The 20,600-nt window shown below is 38.0% G+C and overlaps 1 protein-coding gene across 1 annotated transcript in view; it reads left to right on the plus strand.

The window, feature by feature from the left end:
• The first annotated feature begins 741 nt into the window (after positions 1–741).
• The window catches only part of LOC147571050 (EF-hand calcium-binding domain-containing protein 13-like), a 28,472-nt gene continuing 8,613 nt past the window's right edge, over positions 742–20,600 (plus strand). Inside the window, exons 1-4 of the mRNA XM_086696663.1 lie at positions 742–802; positions 1,857–1,958; positions 11,057–11,110; positions 19,236–19,289. Coding sequence (XP_086552789.1) covers positions 742–802; positions 1,857–1,958; positions 11,057–11,110; positions 19,236–19,289 — 271 coding nt within the window. The remainder of the gene's footprint in view (positions 803–1,856; positions 1,959–11,056; positions 11,111–19,235; positions 19,290–20,600) is intronic.

The following is a 20,600-nucleotide window of genomic DNA, read 5'->3' on the forward strand; positions in this document are numbered from 1 at the left end:
TAAAGCTTTTTTTTTTTTCCATTCTTGGAACTGGAAAGAATTATGCTGAGTGAAATAAGTCAGAGGAGGACAGGTATCATATGTTTTCACTCATGTGTGGATCTTGAGAAACTGAACAGAAGATGATGGGGGGAGGGAAGGGAAGAATATAGTTACAAACAGAGAGAGAGGGAGGCAAACCACAAGAGACTCTTAAATACAGAGAGCAAACTAAGGGTGGATGAAGGGGTGGGGGAGAGGGGAAAGTGGGTGATGGGCATTGAGGAGGGCACTTGCTGGGATGAGCACTGGGTGTTGTACGTAAGCCAATTTGACAATAGATTATATTCATTTAAAAAAGTTTATTTATTGTCAGTATCAAGAGCAAATAACATATTTCAGAAAAAAATTAAAATATATAGTATTCTCTGGTAAGATGGATAAATGAATTGATGTTGATATTTCATTAATCAGACAGTTATTTAGGTAAAATCTATTCTCTTCTACTTTGACTTCTTGTCAGATTAAGAAAACATACTTTTCAGTATTTTTAAGCAAATTTGATATATGACCCTTCTCAATTCTGTATGGATGTATATATCTTATTATATCTTTGAACTTGCTCAAGTTAGGAAGAAACATGCTTAACACTATTAAATTATTACTTGAAATAATTATTCTATAAAATTCTTGAATGATCACGTTTCATATTTTCAAAGGAAAAATATTAATGTGCAACATCTATCAGATTTTGTGAGGAACATGGGTATTGAGCTAACAGATAAAGAACAAAAGAGGCTGCTAAAGAAGCTTCCAGTTGATGGTAAGCCATAAAGATACTTTAGTAGCCTTCTAGAATACTTAGCTTTATGGTACCATGGGAGAAGTTTTAAAAGTTCTCTTTAGGGGCGCCTGGGTGGCTCAGTCGGTTGAACGTCCAACTCTTGATTTTGGCTCAGGTCATGATCTCACAGTTCGTGAGACTGAGCCCTGCGCAGGGCTCTGTGCTGGCAGCATGGAGCCTGCTTGAGATTCTTTCTCTCTTTCTCCCTAGCTCTCTCTGCCCATCTCCCACTCACTCTCTCTCTCTCTAAATATATAAACTTAATTTTTTTTAAATTTCTCTTCTAGCATTTAAAATATATATATATTTAAAGTAATTAGAAAAGGCAGATTTTAAGTTATATCTATCAATCTATATCTCTCTCTCTCTATATATAACCCAGGCCACCAGGGGCAAAATAAATGCTGTCATGTCATGCCCTCTGGCCAATGACAAAACTATTAGAAAAAAAAATGAAGGAATGTGATTAGGGGAGAGAATTTTAGAAGAATTGGACAAGAGAAATCAAAGGATAAAGAAACCAGCATAGAGAGACTGTCAACTGTTCTGTCAGGGGTTTAGAATGGCATAATTGTCACTATTGTATCCCGTCTCATTTTTTTGTTATTCGAGGATGAATAAGAACATATTTACTCAGTAAATGAAAACTCTCCCTGAAATTCTGAAGTATATGTATTATGTTTCTGAGCATCTATATAATGCTTTGTCTGACATAGACACAAAGCAAATTCAATTAGTTGTCTTTAGCTTAAGTTGCAAAATCCCTTCATAAATTATTTCTTGTCCATAGTTTCATCAAGGCAAAGCTTAAGGCTCTTTAACACGATGTTAAAATAGAGTTTGGTACTCATGTTTCAAAGCAATATTAATAGTACTGAAAAGGATTCTATTTTTCCTTATTCCTAGTTTTTTCATATTAATAGTAAAAACATTTTCAATATAATAGTAACAGAGCACTGATAGATTTCTAGTATTTAATGTTCTTTCATATTTTAGTATTTTTTGTCATTCCTTATGTCTCTTTCCTGAGGAGGGAAGGTTGAAAGAAGTAAAGTCAATACTGTTCTAGAAAACATGGGAATCGTGCTCACAGGAGAGGAGCTTCAAAGTCTAACAGATAACCTACCAGTTAACGGTAAGCACTGTGGTTATTTCTCTGCGTTTCTGCAGAGCTTTGCCTGTGAATGTGCATATGAGAATTTTTGAAATTAGGACTATTTGATGCTGAAAGGAAATGTATCTTAGAGTAGAACCCATTCTAAAGTAAAAAGAAATCCTGCCTCATTTTTAAAATTTAAAGTTATCAACATGTTTTCATACAGAAAGCAGAGAAGCCAGAATGCTTATCTGAGGAATAGTCAGAATGTAGAATAAAACTTCTACGGATTAAATTTAAAAGTGATCATACGCTGGCTAACGCTTCATTTCTTAGTTCTTCCAATCTGAACCATTTGCTTTTTTGTCTTATGTGTTCTCCCTGAGTGATTTTATGAACCCCTACTTTTAACCATCTGTTTGAACCATCAGTTATGTTCTTTCCAGTCTTCTCCCCAGTCTTCAAACTATTTTATTCTAAATCTTCTGAGACATTTCTATTCAGTCCACCCCAAATAGCTGTTCAAGGATAAAATTTGTAATCTAATATATTCCATATCTTTTTAAACTGATCATCCTTTTTTCTGCTTCACTGACCCTGCCAGAAATCTCTACCCACTTAATTACTTGCTGCTGCCTATTTAAACTCCTAAATATTTTTAAAATCCATTCCTACTCTTTAGCCCTGTATCACTACCCTTCTTTCTATTTCTTTTTATCTCTTCTTAGACTGCTAGATAACTCTCTCTCTGCCTATAATTTTGTTACTTTTAAATCCACTCTACACACAGTGGGCAGAATGATCCATTTCTATGTAAACCTGATCATAAAACTAGTTGGGGTTTTTTTCTCCCCATCTTATCTTCCCCTCTTCTACTTTTCTGTACCTTCTTTCAAAACGTTGAAATAACTCAAGGCTCTGATGGGTTCTCTAAGTGATCTTACCTACTTTTTGAGCTCTGAATTCTATCTGTATGGTAATGAATCACTGATAGCTATTCCTAACCTAAAACACTCCTTGGATCTCTATTTGGTTTATTCACTACCTATTTGCAATCTCCACTTGGATAGCTCAAATAACTTGTAACTTAACTTGTCTTAGTCTGAGCTCTTGATTTTTCTACTAAAACTCATCCCTTCCCAGTATCATTACAAGGCATCACCACTGGAGTTTGTCTTGTGATGTCTTTGTCTAGCTTTCGTATTAAGGTAGCACTAGCCTCATAGAATGAATTGGTGTTTTTTCCCACTTCTGTTTTCTGAAATAATTTATGTAGGACTGATATTATTTCTTTAATTATTTGTAATAATTTACCAAAGAAGCCATCTGGACATAGTCCCTTCTCTCTGAGAAAATTTCCAATGCTAAATTTTCTTGTGTGTTGCAACACTATTCAGATTTTCTGTTTCTTTTTTATTCCATTTTGGCAGCTTGTGTCCATTTTGGAATCTATTTCATGTAAGTTGTTTAATTTCTGGCATAAAGTTGTTCACAGTATTCCCTCTTTAGCCTTTAAATTACTGTTAAGTTCAATGGGTTAATCCTTTCTTTCATTACTAATTGTAGTCATCTGTGTCCTCTCTCTTTTTTTCTTGGCTAGTCAATTTTGATGATGTTTTCGAAGACTAAATGTTTGGTTGCATTGAGTTTCTCTGTCATTGTTCTCATATCCTCTCTAATCTTCATTATTTTCTTCCTTCTGCTTGTCTTTGGTTTGGCTTGCTCTTACTTTCCTAGATGAAGATAAAGACTTAATTATGGATTTGAGATCTCTCTTCTTCTCTAACATAGTTATTTAAGGCTATAAATTTTACTTTAAGCGCCACCTTCACTGTGTCTCATGTATTTAATTTTTATTCAGATAAAAATACATTCTAATTTCTCTTGTAATTTCTTCTTTGACTCATGGATTACTTTGAAATGTGTTGTTTGATTTCAAAATATTTGAATGTCTCGGATTTCCTTTGGTTGTTCATTTCTAATTTAACTCTGTTGTGGTCAGCGAGCATACTTTGCATGATTTCAGTCCTTTGAATTTTATTAACACTTGTTTTACGATTTAGCATACAAGATAATCAGACGCTCCTTGGAGTCTCCAAAAACTTCTAACAGTGTAAAGGGATTCTGTGACCAAAATATTTGTTTTAGAGCCTTTTTTTTTTTTTTTTTTTCTGATAATTCTAACACTTGAGTCATCCAAGGATTGGCATGTGTTGATTGCCTTTTCACTTGATAATTGATCTCATTTTCCTAACTTTTTGTATGTTAAATAATTCTGAATTGTATCCTCAACCTTGTCAACTATTTTGTTGTGTAGACTCTGGGTCCTTTTAAAATTCATTGAACAATGCTGGTGGGTTTTGTTTTAGCAGGTAATCAACTCTGAGATTCAGAACACAAATTCCATCTCCCATTTCTCTGGATGGTTCCAGTCTCAGTTCATTCTACAAAGCTCTGTTTTACTGCTATGGGTCTGTCTGCATGTGCCACTTGGGTTAGTCTGAGACTTGGGCCCTGGTTTAAATCTTAATTCAGTTCTCAAAGCCATTGCAAGAATGCTTTCTTTGTATCTGTCTCATGCATGCACAACTCAAAAGTGAGCCCAAGACTTTTACAGATTCATACACAGAATTAGGGGATCCCTTTCTCCATTGTTCTCTCCTCTCTGGAATTACCCCATATTTTCCAGCCTGAAGGGGCCTCTTTTCCAGGTTTCCCTGGTCAAAGAGATGGAGTTTTTAATCAGTCTTAGCTTCCTGCTCTGCCTTGCAGTTCTGTGATTGGGGCCCCACCCTCAGGACAAAGCCATTAGGGAAAAGAGAAAACCAAAACAGAAGGCTCACCCCCGTTGCCAGTCACTTCTGCAAGTTTTGGTTCTCTTCTATAGTCTAGTGTTGTTGCTTTTTGTGTTTTCTTTAGACTTTTAGTCTAATCATCAGGAAAAATAGATTGTAGAGAGCTGATACGGCCATGGCAGAATCAGAATCAGCCTCATATTTCATTATTTAAAAAATATATATTCTTTAAAATTAAAAAAATTAAAAAATATATATATGTAAATAATACTTTCACATTTTAGCATGTGAATCAGGATGCATCTTATAATTGTTACCAATCACATAGTAGAGTTATTACATTCTTGTCATTGAGTCTGCATTTGTGAATTTGGTTTTAGCCTGTCACTGTGGCACATTACCACTTTCAGTTGTGTATTGTTGGTACCCCATGCGTTGAGTTTAATTGCTGTTTAAAAACTTCTCCAAAAAAATTGCGCTGTCATTAAGAATTGAAGGGAAAGTTGTGTATACAGGAAAAGCATGGGAACAGTGGCAAAGTATAAATTTATGATTAGTGAAGAAAACATCTCACCATTGGAGGAAAGACCACAATTCTGTTTTTCAAAATTTTATTGCAAAGCTACAACAAAATGCTTTTTGGACCTAAGAAAGAAAGAAACCCACAAGTAGAAAATCTATACTACCTGTTGTTAATGATGCATACACAAAAGAATTGCCTATGATACACCATACAGTGTAAGTGAAGGCAAAAGAAACTGCCAAATCCCTCACAAAGGTAAAATAAAGTTCCAAGCAATGAGGATGGACATCAGACATCAACTTGTCAAAATTTCTTGTTAACTTTAATTGCACCAAAAAGAATGAAATAGGAATAAATTTAACCAAAGAGGGAAAAAAAATCTGTGCTCTGAAAACTATAACACATTGGTGAAAGAATTTGAAGATGACACAACAAACAAATAGAAAGATATTCCATGCGTAGGGATTGGAAGAACAAATATTGTTAAAATGTCCATACTATCCAAAGCAACCTACAATTCAGTGCAATTTACCAAAAGCGCGTTCTACAAAACTAGAAAAAATAATCCTAAAATTTGTTTGGAACTGCAAAAGACCCCCAATAGCCAAAGTAATCTTGAGAAAGAAAAACAAAGTTGGAGATGTCACAATTCCATATTTCAAGATCTACTTCAAAGCCATACTAATCAAAACAGTATGGTGCTGGCATAAAAACAGACACAGGGATCAAAGGAACAGAATAGAGAGCCCGGAAATAACCCCGTGATGATATGGTCAATTAGTCTATGACAAAAGAGGCAAGAATATACAATAGAGAATAGACAGTTTCTTCAACAAATGGTATTGTTGGACCATTTGTCCGGAAAACTAGACAGCTACATATAAAATAATGAAACTGGGCCACTCTTTAATACCATACACAAAAATAAATTCAAAATGTATTAAAAACCTAACTGTGAGACGTGAAACCATAAAAGTCCTAGAAGAGAACACAAGCAGTAATCTCTTTGATATCAGCTGTAGCAACATTTTTCTAGATATGTCTTCTAACACAAGGGAAACAAAAGCAAAAGTAAACTATTGGGACTACCTCAAAATAAAAGCCTTTTTTGCACGGTGGTGGAAACTATCAACAAAACAAAAAGGCAACCTACTGAATGGGAGAAGATATTTGCAAATGATATATCCAATAAGGGGTTAATATCCAAAAAATATGAAGAACTTATACAACTCAACACCAAAAAAAAAAAAAAAAAAAAAAATCTGATTTTTAAAATGAGCATAGGATCTGAATAGATACTTTTCCAAAGAAGTCATACAGATGGCCAAAAGACACATGAAAAGATGCTCAGTATCACTCATTATCAGAGAAGTGCAAATAAAAACCACAATGAGATATCAACTCAGACCTGTCAGACTGGCTAAAATCAAAACAATGAGAATAATAAGTGTTGGTGAGGATAACAATTGTTGGTGAGGATGTAGAGGAAAAGAACTCTTGTGCACTACTGATGGGAATGTAAATTGGTACAGCCACTATGGAAAACAGTATGGAGGTTCCTCAAGAAATTAAAACTAGAAATACCATATAATCCAATAATTCCACTACTGAGTATTTACCCAAAGAAAACAAAAATACTAATTCAAAAAGATAGATGCACTCTATGTTTATTGCAGCATTATTTATAATAGCCACAATATGGAAGCATCCTAAGTGCCTATCAATAGATGAATGGACAAAGAAGACACACACACACTGGAATATTACTCAGCCATATTCGTCAAGAAAGATGAAATCTTGCCATTTGGGACAACACAGATGGACCTAGAGGGTATTATGCTAAGTGAAGTAAGTCAGAGAAAGACAAATATATCAATTCACTCACACGTAGAATCTAAAAAAAAGTCAATAAACGAACAAAAAAACCAATCAGACCTGTAAATACAGAGAACAAACTGATTGCCGGAGGGGTGGGGATGTGAGTATTAGCAAAATGGATGCAGAGGAGTAGGAGATACAGGCTTCCAGTAATGGAATGAATAAGTCATGGGAATAAAAGACACCGTATAAGGAATATAATCAATGATATTGTAATAGCGTTGTATGGTGACAGACGGTAGCTAGACCTGTGGTGCTGTGGCATCACGTATAAAAACCTATCCGATGACTGCGTTGTACACCTAAAACCAATGTAGCCTTATGTGTCAACTACTCTCAAGAAACATTTTTAATTTCTTGTTTGCTTTCAATAAAAAACTCTAATGGAGCCCTCATCTAAGAAATGCTGTGTCACCAGTGCTGTTGATAGCACACTGGACAATATTTTGGAGACAAAAGCAGACACCAGTGATTCTGAGTTGAAGAGCTGAACAGCAATTTAAAAGAATTAGATTCTAAATATGAAATTATAGTAATTGCAAGTGTATCTCACATATTTTTATGTTTGCATAAGCATGACATTTTAATTTTTTTTAATTTTTAAATTTTTTTTAATGTTTCTTATTTATTTTTGAGAGAGAGAGAGAGAGAGAGAGAGAGAGAGACTACAAGCAGGGAAGGGGCAGAGAGAGAGGGAGACACAGAATCTGAAGCAGGCTCCAGGCTCTGAGCTGTCAGCATAGAGCCCGAGGTGGGGGGCTTGACCTCACAGACTGCGAGATCTTGACCTGAGCCGAAGTCGGACGCTCAACCAACTGAGCCACCCAGGCGCCCCTGCATAAGAGTGATATTTTAAAAATCGGCTTAACTCTAAACATCATTCAATGATATAAAATAAATTTTCTAAATTATAGGGAAAAAAAAGGAAGTTAGCCGATTTCCAGGCCTAGATGATTTTCATATTCTTCTTACAGTTTGTAATCTATCTTTTACAATAGGACATATGTATATTTAAAATACTTTGCTTAAAGGCAACAACCTCTTTGACCTCAGCCACAGCAATTTTTGCTCGACACCTCTCCAAAGGCAAGGAAATTAAAAGCAAAAATGAACTATTGGGACCTCATCAAGATAAAAAGCTCCTGCACTACAAAGGAAACAATCAACAAAACTAAAAGGCAACCGATGGAACGGAACGGGAGAAGATATTTGCAAATGACATATCGGATAAAGGGCTAGTATCCAAAATCTATAAAGAACTCGCAAACTCCACACCTGAAAAACAAATAATCCAGTGAAGAAATGGGCAGAAGACATGAATAGACACTTTTCCAAAGAAGACATCCAGATGGCCAATGGACACATGAAACGATGCTCGATATCACTCATCATCAGGGAAATACAAATCAAAGCCACACTCACGCTGGGATACCACGTCACACCAAGTGATCAGAGTGGTCAGAGTGGCTAAAATGAACAAATCAGGTGATTATAGATGCTGGCCAGGCTGTGAAGAAATGGGAACCCTCTTGCAGTGTTGGTGGGAATGCAAACTGGTAGAGCCGCTCTGGAAAACAGTGTGGAGGTTCCTCAGAAAACTAAAAATAGAACTATCCTATGACCCCCTGCTAGGAATTTCCCCAAGGGATACAGGAGTGCTGATGCATAGGGGCTCATGTACCCCAATATTTACAGCAGCACTTTCAACAATAGCCAAATTATGGAAAGAGCCAAAATGTCCATCAACTGATGAATGGATAGAGCAAATATGGTTTATATATACAATGGAATACTACTTGGCAATGAGAAAGAATAAAATCATGCCATTTGCAGCAACGTGGATGGAACCGGAAGGTATTATGCTAAGTGAAATAAGTAAGAGAAAGACAGATATCATATGTTTTTACTCATGTGGATCTTGAGAAACTTCACAGAAGACCATGGGAGATGGGAAGGGGAAAAAAAAGAAATAGTTACAGAGAGGGAGGGAGGCAAACCACAAGAGATACTTAAATACAGAGAACAAACTGAGGGTTGATGGAGGGTGGGGGAGAGGGGAAAGAGGGTGATGGGCATTGAGGAGGGCACTTGTTGGGATGAGTATTGAGTGTTGTATGTAAGCCAATTTGACAGTAAATTATATTAAAAAATATATATCAATAAATAAAATACTTGGCTCGACAATAATAGATACTAATCTCCTAATTTAACTTGTTATTTATGGAAAAGGAAAATTCCTATGTGGTGTATATGGGAAAATTTCAGGCAATTTGATCAGAGTCTTCCATAAAAGTACACTATCTCTGAATTTTGTTTACTCAGCATAACCAGTTTTTCCGAACTCTGAAGTCCTTGAAAGTAGAAAGTGTACTTTAATTATCTTTGTGCCCTTAAGACCTAGCACATTTCAAATATTAGATACGTAATTTGAGGGAAATGGTTCTTCTCTCACAACTTTGCACATCTCCACCTAGGCCACATAAATACATCTTGACCACAATCTTACCATAGTCTTTCTTGAAAGCGTCACAGTTCCTCCTGGAACAAGGGGAAGTAGACAGCCTTGTGAAGAGCTGCCACCAAGCAGTGTCTCCATCTGTTTCCCTATCTACAGGAGACGGTCACAAGGTCATTTCTCATTCATCTCCTTAGTTTCAGTTGAACACAACTTTCCGCCTCTCTCCCTTAGGATAGAGCTGCAGATTTCTGTATAAGTCTATAAAACTTGTTGGGTACCATTTGAGTGAGCTTCCCAGCAGCAGAACGACTCATCGCATGTCCCACCCGTCCACTGTCCAGCTGGTTCCGTGTTGTATTCTGGGACTAAAGTGGCAGAGATCCAACACCATGCTGATCTTACTTCTTGGGTATAAGTAATAAACTATCTTAATCCATTTGGGCTCATTGTCTCATTACCATCAAAATCTGTGGAGATGTGACGAGCCAACCTAGCAGTTTCAGTGGCAATCTTTTGTGATCCTGTTAAATACCATACCTCTTCTTAGGAACTCTTCTTAGGAACTTCTTGACCACTTGTCAGTAACTAATGTATGATGACTAAGTAAAGAGTGGAAAATAAGAAAAAAAAGGGAAATTTGCCTATGATGAGATGAATGAAGTTTTTTAACAATTGCTTCAAAAATACACCAGTCATATGTCACTGGCCATTCCATGATTATCATAGTAATTGAAAAGACTTTTCAAAAAAAATTATATTGGGAATATATGAAAGATTACTTCATTTTTCCTTTTATTATACAATGATAGGTAGGCTTTATGGATATACCATAATTGAGCAGGGTCATAGAACATGGCCAACATCAATAATAGTTTCTTCCAGGTTTATAAAGTAGGGTGAATCTAAACAATTCAGGAGTATAAATTGCCTCTGAGTGGACTCTATCTTCTAGGGCAGGGTCAGCAATGTTTCTATAAAGGTCAAATAATAAATACTTCAGGCTTTGTGGTTGATGTGATCTCTGTCCTACTTCTCAGTAATGTTGTTGTAGTACAAAAGCAGCTGTAAACAATGTGTAAACAAATTAGTGTGGCTGTGTTCCAATAAAATGTTATTTATGGACACTAAAATTTTAAATTTGTGTAAGTTTTATGTGTCACAAATAATATCCTTTTGGGTTTTACAATCATTTGAAAATGTAAAAATGATTCTTAGCTCATGGGCCATATAAAGCTAGGTGGTGAACAAATAAAAAGATACGTGGCAGTGGGCTGGATTTGGCCAATGGACGATAGTTGGCTCACCTCTGATAGGGAATAGGGCACGTCTTCTATCCTAGAATTTCTGAAGAACTGGATTTATAAGTTGAGGATTGACATAGAGCACAATGAAAAGAAGTGGACTTTCACAATATAAGGTTTTCATACTCTGTTTTTCTGAGTCTGCATCATTTTATTATTTTTATCTTTACCTTTTTTTATAGATAATGGGAAGGTTGATCTTGATAAATTGATGGATGGAGTGAAAACTCTTACAGGTGAGAAGTTAATATAAATCTAAGAATATAAGTTTTACTCAAAATTATATTTCAAAGACTTTTATTTCTTTGCTTTTTCTACCATTTTATCCTTCATTTGATAGATCGTTTTTTATCTAATTTCTTAGAGTTACACTTTTAAATCTCTGCATGTTAGTAATAAAATTTAAATTCTGGGGTGCCTGGGTGGCTCAGTTGGTTAAGCAGCTGACTTTTGATTTTGACTCGGGTCATGGTCTGAGGTTCATGATATCAAGCGCCACATGGGGCTCTGCCCTGAAAACATGGAGCCTGCTTGGGATTTCTGTCCCTCTCTTTATCTCTGCCCCTCACTCACTCATTCTCTCTCTCTCTCTGTCTCTCTTTCTCTTTCAAAATAATAAATAAAAATAAATAATTTCAATTGTGTGTCTTGGTAGCAAATTCTTTTTTTTTTTAATTTGACATTAATATATGACACCTCTTCTATGTGGGGGAAAAATATTCTGTATTAAATCAGTGAATAGTAGAGTTAGGACGGAGAGGAAGATGGCGGCGTAGGAGGACGCTGGGCTCACCGCATCCTGCTGATCACTTAGATTCCACCTACACCTGCCTAAATAACCCAGAAAACCCCCAGAAGACTAGCAGAACGGAGTCTCCAGAGCCAAGCGCAGACGAGAGGCCCACGGAAGAGGGTAGGAAGGGCGGAGAGGCCGTGCGTGCTACAGACTGGCGGGAGGGAGTCGGGGCGGAGGGGCAGCCCGCCAGCCAAGCAGAGCCCCCGAGTCTGGCTTGCAGAAGCGGAGGGGCCGGACGGAGTGTGTTCCGACAGCAAGCGGGACTTGACATCTGGAAGGTTATAAGCTAACAGCTCTGCTCCGAGAACAGGAGGGCTGGAGGACAATGGGAGGGAGAGTTGCTGAGCCCCGGGACAACACAGCTCAGTTTGGCGGGGAAGAAAGGCGCTCGCCAGCGCCATCTCCCTCGCCCACCCCCCAGCCAAAATCCCAAAGGGAACCAGTTCCTGCCAGGGAACTCGCTTGCGCCACGCAAACACCCAACGCTGTGCTTCTGCGGACCCACACCTCCGGCGGCGCGCCTGACTCCCTCCAGCTGCTGCAGGGCCCCTCCCAAAGCGGATCACAGAAGGAGAAGTGAGCTGAGCCTGCCCCTCCCGCCCCCCATGCACCTTGCCTATCTACCCCAGCTAATACGCCAGATCCCCAGCACCACAAGCCAGGCAGTGTGCAAGTAGCCCAGAGAGGCCACACCACCCCACAGTGAATCCCGCCCCTAGGAGAGGAGAAGAGAAGGCACACACCAGTCTGACTGTGGCCCCAGCGGTGGGCTGGGGGCAGACATCAGGTCTGACTGCGGCCCCACCCACCAACGCGAGTTATTCAAGACAGCACAGGGGAAGTGCCCTGCAGTTCCGCACCACTCCAGAAAGTATCCAAAATGACCAAACGGAAGAATTCCCCTCAAAAGAATCTCCAGGAAATAACGACAGCTAACGAAATGATCAAAAAGGATTTAAACAATGTAACAGAAAGTGAATTAACAGTAATAGTCATAAAATTAATCACTGGGCTTGAAAACAGTATAGAGGACAGCAGAGAATCTATTGCTACAGAGATCAAGGGACTAAGGAATAGTCAGGAGGAGCTAAAAAATGCGATAAACGAGCTGCAAAATGAAATGACCACGCTTCAGATTGAAGAGGCAGAGGGGAGAATAGGTGAACTAGAAGATAAAATTATGGAAAAAGAAGAAGCTGAGAAAAAGAGAGATAAAAAAATCCAGGAGTATGAGGGGAAAATTAGAGAACTAAGTGATGCACTAAAAAGAAATAATCTACGCATAATTGGTATTCCAGAGGAGGAAGAGAGAGGGAAAGGTGCTGAAGGGGTACTTGAAGAAATCATAGCTGAGAACTTCCCTGATCTGGGGAAGGAAAAAGGCATAGAAATCCAAGAGGCACAGAGAACTCCCTTCAGACGTAGCTTGAATCGATCTTCTGCACGACATATCATCGTGAAACTGGCAAAATACAAGGATAAAGAGAAAATTCTGAAAGCAGCGAGGGATAAACGTGCTCTAACATATAGAGGGAGACCTATAAGACTCATGACCGATCTCTCTTCTGAAACGTGGCAGGCCAGAAAGGAATGGCAGGAGATCTTCAATGTGATGAACAGGAAAAATATGCAGCTGAGAATCCTTTATCCAGCAAGTCTGTCATTTAGAATAGAAGGAGAGATAAAGGTTTTCCCAAACAAACAAAACCTGAAGGAATTCGTCACCACTAAACCAGCCCTACAAGAGATCCTAAGGGGGACCCTGTGAGACAAAGTACCAGAGACATCGCTACAAGCATGAAACCTACAGACATCACAATGACTCTAAACCCGTATCTTTCTATAATAACACTGAATGTAAATGGACTAAATGCGCCAACCAAAAGACATAGGGTATCAGAATGGATAAAAAAAACACAAGACCCATCTATTTGCTGTCTACAAGAGACTCATTTTAGACCTGAGGACACCTTTAGATTGAGAGTGAGGGGATGGAGAACTATTTATCATGCTACTGGAAGTCAAAAGAAAGCTGGAGTAGCCATACTTATATCAGACAAACTAGACTTTAAATTAAAGGCTGTAACAAGAGATGAAGAAGGGCATTATATAATAATTACAGGGTCTATCCATCAGGAAGAGCTAACAATTATAAATGTCTATGCGCCGAATACAGGAGCCCCCAAATATATAAAACAATTACTCATAAACATAAGCAACCTTATTGATAAGAATGTGGTAATTGCAGGGGACTTTAACACTCCATTTACAGAAATGGATAGATCATCTAGACACACGGTCAATAAAGAAACAAGGGTCCTGAATGATACATTGGATCAGATGGACTTGACAGATATATTTGGAACTCTGCATCCCAAAGCAACAGAATATACTTTCTTCTCGAGTGCACATGGAACATTCTCCAAGGTAGATCACATACTGGGTCACAAAACAGCCCTTCATAAGTATACAAGAATTGAGATCATACCATGCATACTTTCAGACCACAATGCTATGAAGCTTGAAATCAACCGCAGGAAAAAGTCTGGAAAACCTCCGAAAGTATGGAGGTTAAAGAACACCCTACTAAAGAATGAATGGGTCAACCAGGCAATTAGAGAAGAAATTAAAAAATATATGGAAACAAGTGAAAATGAAAATACAACAATCCAAATGCTTTGGGATGCAGCGAAGGCAGTCCTGAGAGGAAAATACATTGCAATCCAGGCCTATCTCAAGAAACAAGAAAAATCCTAAATACAAAATCTAACGGCACACCTAAAGGAAATAGAAGCAGAACAGCAAAGGCAGCCTAAACCCAGCAGAAGAAGAGAAATAATAAAGATCAGAGCAGAAATAAACAGTATAGAATCTAAAAAAACTGTAGAGCAGATCAACGAAACCAAGAGTTGGTTTTTTGAAAAAATAAACAAAATCGATAAACCTCTAGCCAGGCTTCTCAAAAAGAAAAGGGAGATGACCCAAATAGATAAAATCATGAATGAAAATGGAATTATTACAACCAATCCCTCAGAGATACAAGCAATTATCAGGGAATACTATGAAAAATTATATGCCAACAAACTGGACAACCTAGAAGAAATGGACAAATTCCTAAACACCCACACGCTTCCAAAACTCATATATACCCTCATATCCCATTGTATATATACCCCACATTTTCTTTATGTGTCCCTCCATCAATGGATGCTTAGGTTTCTTCCATGTCTTTGCTATTATAAATTATGCTATAATGGATGTGAAGATGTAGTTATCTCTTCAAGACAGTGATTTTGTTTACTTTGGATATATACCCAAATCATAATTTCTGGATCATATGTAGTTCCATTTTTAATTTTTTGAGGAACCTTCATACTCTTCACGTTGGCTGCACCAATTTACACTTTCACCAGCAGTGCACGAGGCTTCCCTTTCTCCCACATCCTTACCAGTACTTTCTATCTCTTGTCTTTTTGATGATAGCCATTCTAACAGGTGTGAGGTGATACGTCATTGTGGTTTTGATTTACATTTCCCTGATGATTAGCGAGGATGAGCCACCTTTTAATGGACCCGTTGGCCCTTTGAATATCTTCCTTGGAAAAATGTCTTTTCAGATATTTCACCCATTTTTAAATTGTGTTATTTGGTTTCTTTGTTATTGAGGTATATGAGTTCCTTATATAGTTTGGATATTAACCTCTTATAAGATACATGGTTTGTAAATATTTTCTTCCATTACATAGGCTGTCTTTTCATTTTGTTGATTCTTTTTTTATTATTATTATTCTCAAGTTAGTGAACATACAGTGTAGTCTTAGCTTCAAGAGTAGAACCCAGAGATTCATCTCTTACATATGACACCCAGTGCTCATCCTGAAAAGTGCCCTCCTTAGTGCCTGTCACCCATTTACCTCCCCTCCAAACCTCATCAACCTCAGTTTGTTCTCTGTATTTAAGGGTCTCTTATGGTTATTTTGCCATGCAGAGAAGCTTTTCAGTTTGATGTAGCCCTACTTATTTATTTTTTATATTGTTGCTTGTGCTTTGTAGGAGTCACATCCAAAAAATCATTGCCAAGAGCAACATCAAAGAGCTTTTTTCTCCGTTTCCCTTGGGAGTTTTATGTCAGGCCTTACATTTAATTCTTTAATTCATTTTGAGTTGATTTTTGTGAACAGTATAAGACAGGGGTCTAATCTCACTCTTTGTCATGTAAATATCCAATTTTCCTAACACCATTTAATGAAGACACTCTTTTCTCCATTGAGTATTCTAGGCTTGCTTGAATATTGTTGGCTTCTGTGTCAAATAGAAGTTGGCCATATATGTATGAGTTTGTATCTAAGCCCTTGATTCTCTTTCATTGGTCCAAGTGTGTGTTTTTATGCCAGTGCCATACTGTTTTGATTACTATAGCTTTATAATACAGTTTGAAGTAAAAAATTGTGATCCTCCAGCTTTACCCTTCTTTTGAGGATTGGTTTAGCTTTTGTGGTTCCAAATGAATTTTAGGATTATGTTTTATGTATGTGTAAAAAATGCCATTGGAATCTTAAGAATTACACTGAATCTATAGATGGCATTGCCTTAGTGTGGACATTTTAAGGTTAATAATTCTTCTAATCTATGAACACAGGATATCTTTCTATTTGTGTCTCTTCCAAATTTACTCCTAAGTACTTTATAGTTTGTGATGCTGTTGTAAGTGAGATTATTTTCTTCATTTCTTTTTCTGATAATTCATTGTTAGTATATAGAAACACCATTGATTTTTGTATGTTGATTTTGTATCCTGCATCTTTACTGAATTCATTCATTAAATTTAACAAGTTATTATTTTTTTTTGGTTGAGTCTTTAGGATTTTCTATACTTAAAATAATGTCATCTGCAAATAGACACACTTTTACTTCTTTCTTTCTTTCTTTCTTTCTTTCTTTCTTTCTTTCTTTCTTTCTTTCTTTCTTTCTTTCTTTCTGATTCTGGTGACTTTTATTTCTTTTCTTGCCTAATTGTTCTAGCTAACACTTCTAGTACTATACTGAATAGGAGTGGTAAGAGTGAGCACTTGTCTTATTTCTGATTATAGAGGAAAAGCTTTCAACCTTTCACTGTTAGAATATGATGTTAAGTATTGAGTATTGTCATACATGGCCTTTATTATGTTGAGATTCTTTCCTTCTATACCTAATTTAGTGACAGCTTTTATCATGAATGGATGTTGAATTTTGTCGTATGCTTTTTCTGCATCAATTGAGATGATCATGTGATTTTTATCTTTCATTCTATTAATGCAGTATGTCACATTTATGGATTTGCACATGGTGAAATATCTTTGCATCCTAGGGATGAATCCCACTTAATCATGCTATATGATCCTTTTAATGTGCTATTGAATTGGTTTGCTAGAATTTTGTTGAGAATTTTTGCATTTATATTCGTCAGGGACATTGGCCTATAGTTTTAATTTTTTTGTAGTATCTTTGTCTGGCTTTGGTATCAGGGTAAATGCTACCTTGTAAATGAGTTTGGCAGTGTTCCCTCCTCTTAAATTTTTTGGGAAGAATTTGAGAAGGATTGGTGTTAACTCTTCATTAAATGGTAAAAATTCAGCAATAAAACCATTTGTCCTGGACTTTTGGGGAAGAAGATTTTGATTATTGACTCAATATCCTTACTTGTTTTTGGTCTCTTCAGATTTTCTGTTTCTTCATGATTCAATCTCAGTAGGTTGTATGTTTCTAGGAATAACTTATCCGTTTCTTCTAGGTTGTCAATTTTGGGGTCTCTGCTCAGGCACCATTATAACCAGATCTGTAGGATGGACTATGCAACTTCCCAGGTGTTCTGGTTAGGCTTCTTGGTCAGATAAGGCTGGAAGCTATATTCATCCCTGGTCAGGGCTTTGAATTTCCTTCCCAGCCCAGTCTCTATATCATAGGCTCCTTTGCTGATAAGGCTTATTGGCTGGGTACCTGAGTCGGGCAGGAGTATCCATCAGTATCCCTGGCCAGATAGTGCCACTAGCTCAGTTCTGCAGAGAGACAGAGCCAATGAGTGGGCTCTTCACTCAGGCGCTGCTGTAAGAGGGGCTGTAGGGTAATCTACACAGTCTCTGGGATGGTCTCAATAGGTTTTCTGGTCAGGCAGGACAGAGGACTATCTATACTCAGCAATAGGCAGGAGCCATGAATTTGCTTCCTCATCTGGATGGGGTGATCGAAGAGGTTCCCAGGCCAGAAAGGCTTATTGGCTGGGGACCCAACTCAAGCAGAATGGTTCCCTGGCCAGAGGGACCACCATTTTGGCTCTGCAGATGGGCAAAACCACTGTGTCAGATATCTACTCAGGCACTGCTGCTAGGAGAAACAATCTGCCAAGATCCAAGTGCTGGTTAACGTAAGCCATGTTTCCCTTCTCCATCTCATTCTGATCTCAAATGGTTAAGACCCACGGATACCTCCCCCCCAATACCTATGGGACAGGACCCAGGTGGGCCTTCCAGGAAGCAACCCACAACTCTGGAGGAGCTGGATGTCTACCTTGGGCTCTCTTTTTCCCACCAGAGAAACCATAGCTCTGGGAAGCCCTCTCAGTGCAGCACTATACTAGCCTGGGAGAGGGCAGTGCAGTCAGAGCATAGCTGATTGTCTTACCCTTCTAATGTGGTCCTTCTCAGTCTCTGTGGTTTCAGGGAGATTCACAGCCTCACAACCATACCCTGGGATTTTCACAATGGTGTCTTGTCTGTGGATACTTGCAAGATGGTCTTTTTGTGAGGGGGACTGAAGTCAGGAAAAACTTATGTCACCATCTTGATGACATCACTCTCTATATATTTCAATATAAATGTAATTTTGTAATAATAAAATTAATTATAATTTAAAGTTAAAGAAAATTAAAATAAAATGCAAATTGGTCCATATCATTCTTGAACTTATAACCAACCACTCAATGATTCTATATAACCTAGTAGATAAAGGCTAAGCTTCTTAAAATTACTTACAAATCCCTTAATAATCTGAGTCCAACCTTCCTCTCTTGTATGAACTTTCCTTTCCCAAATCCATACTTTATTCTTCTGCAGTGCTGAACCGACTATAGTTCTCCATGCACTGCATATGTATATGTTGTATATGTTGTACCCAGGTGTGGTTTTACTTTATATTTCTCAGCCTCTCTTCCATGTAGAAGACTCTTTCTATGCATTCCCCTTTCCTTTAGTTAAAATCTGATATTTTAACTTGCCAGGCACTACATACTCTATGATGTATTCATTTAACACTCTAGTTTGAATTAGTGGTTCCTATATGAGCTATGGCACTCATGGCTCACAGCAGTACCTGAAGTGCTACCAGAGAGCTGATAAATACCAATGATCCAGAAACACTGGAAAAATAGATCAGCTTAAATCCTTGAAATTCAGAGATTTAATATAAGTGTGTATAAAATTATGATATTAATGGAATTTATCTGGAATTTTCCATCAACGTATGTCCTTTGTATATGTTTTTTGGAGCTCATGACATTGATTACATGTCTCAATTGTCCCTTCTCTTCATAGCTAATGGAAAAGTTGATCTGAATAAAGTGACGGATGGCGTGAAAGCTGTCACAGGTGATTGAGAAGTTAATGTAAACATAGGATCCTAATTTTTACAGAACTGTTTTTCTTCATGCCTTAATTGCTAGGCTAATTCTATCATTTTTACCTCCTATTTGTTTAAGGTTTTCATAACCAGTAGCCCAGAAATTGGAGAATTTTCTGATGTATTCTTCACGAATACACTTCATTTTCCTTATTTTAAGACAGCCAAAATGTACAATAAAAGGTGAAATGGATCTTTGGAAAAGTCCCTGGTAATTACTTAAAGGAGAGGTGATACATTCTTCATGTCAATAGAATTATGAAGATAAGCCATCTGCAGCTTGAAAATTGACAAAAGAGATCTATAATACCCACTTTGTGTCATTGTCATTTTGAGTATGTTAGTCCAAGCCTCCCAAGAAGCAAAAGCCGGGGCAGGGTTAAACATGCCAGGACATTATTAGGGGAAATGCCTGCGTAAGAGAAAATAAGGAGGATGCCTGAAAGGCTGGGAGGCTGTCAGACTGCAGGGCAAATCTGTCACCAGGTGAAGGAAAGAGGAAGAAATGTTTGGGCGGAAGCATCCTAGATTGTCATGCAGTCTGAGGAGGGCCTGGCAAAAGTGCTTTCAAGAATCCTCTGGTTAGAATCACCATCCTGTATCTTCCAGGAACAGGGCTCCCCTAGTATCTTGGCTGCACTTGTGATTGGCCAGTGCCAATGATACATATGGCATTAGTGCAAAAAAACACAGGTTACTTTCAAAGCAGAAGGTGGGGCCCTTGGTTAATTATGTTCTCCATAGTTGGAACTCCTGTGGATACATTCTCATGACCACCGTTGAGAGTGCCATCTCTCTCTCTCTTGTTTTTTTATTAAGTATAATTTATTGTCAAATTGGTTTCCATACAACACCCAGTGCTCATCCCAACAGGTGCCCTCCTCGATGCCCATCACCCACTTTCCCCTCTCCCCTACCCCCGATCACCCCTCAGTATTGTTCTCAGTATTTAAGAGTGACAGTGCCATCTCTTATTAGCCTTTAGAAAGCTGGGGCACCTGGGTGGCTCAATCGGTTAAGCGTCTGACTTCAGCTCAGGTCACGATCTCACGGTCCGTGAGTTGGAGCCCTGCGTCGGGCTCTGGGCTGATGGCTCAGAGCCTGGAGCCTGCTTCTGATTCTGTGTCTCCCTCTCTCTCTGCCCCTCCCCCATTCATGCTCTGTCTCTCTCTGTCTCAAAAATAAATAAACTTATTTTAAAAAAGGCAATTATGTTTCCATAAATGACATTATCTCCATGTATTTGGGCAGAGCTCAGTGATCATTACTTTCCCCAGCTC

The sequence above is a fragment of the Puma concolor genome, unplaced genomic scaffold, assembly GCF_028749965.1.
Source record: "Puma concolor isolate L17-30 unplaced genomic scaffold, mPumCon1.1.hap2 unalloc_scaffold_69, whole genome shotgun sequence".
Taxonomy (NCBI): Eukaryota; Metazoa; Chordata; class Mammalia; order Carnivora; family Felidae; genus Puma; species Puma concolor.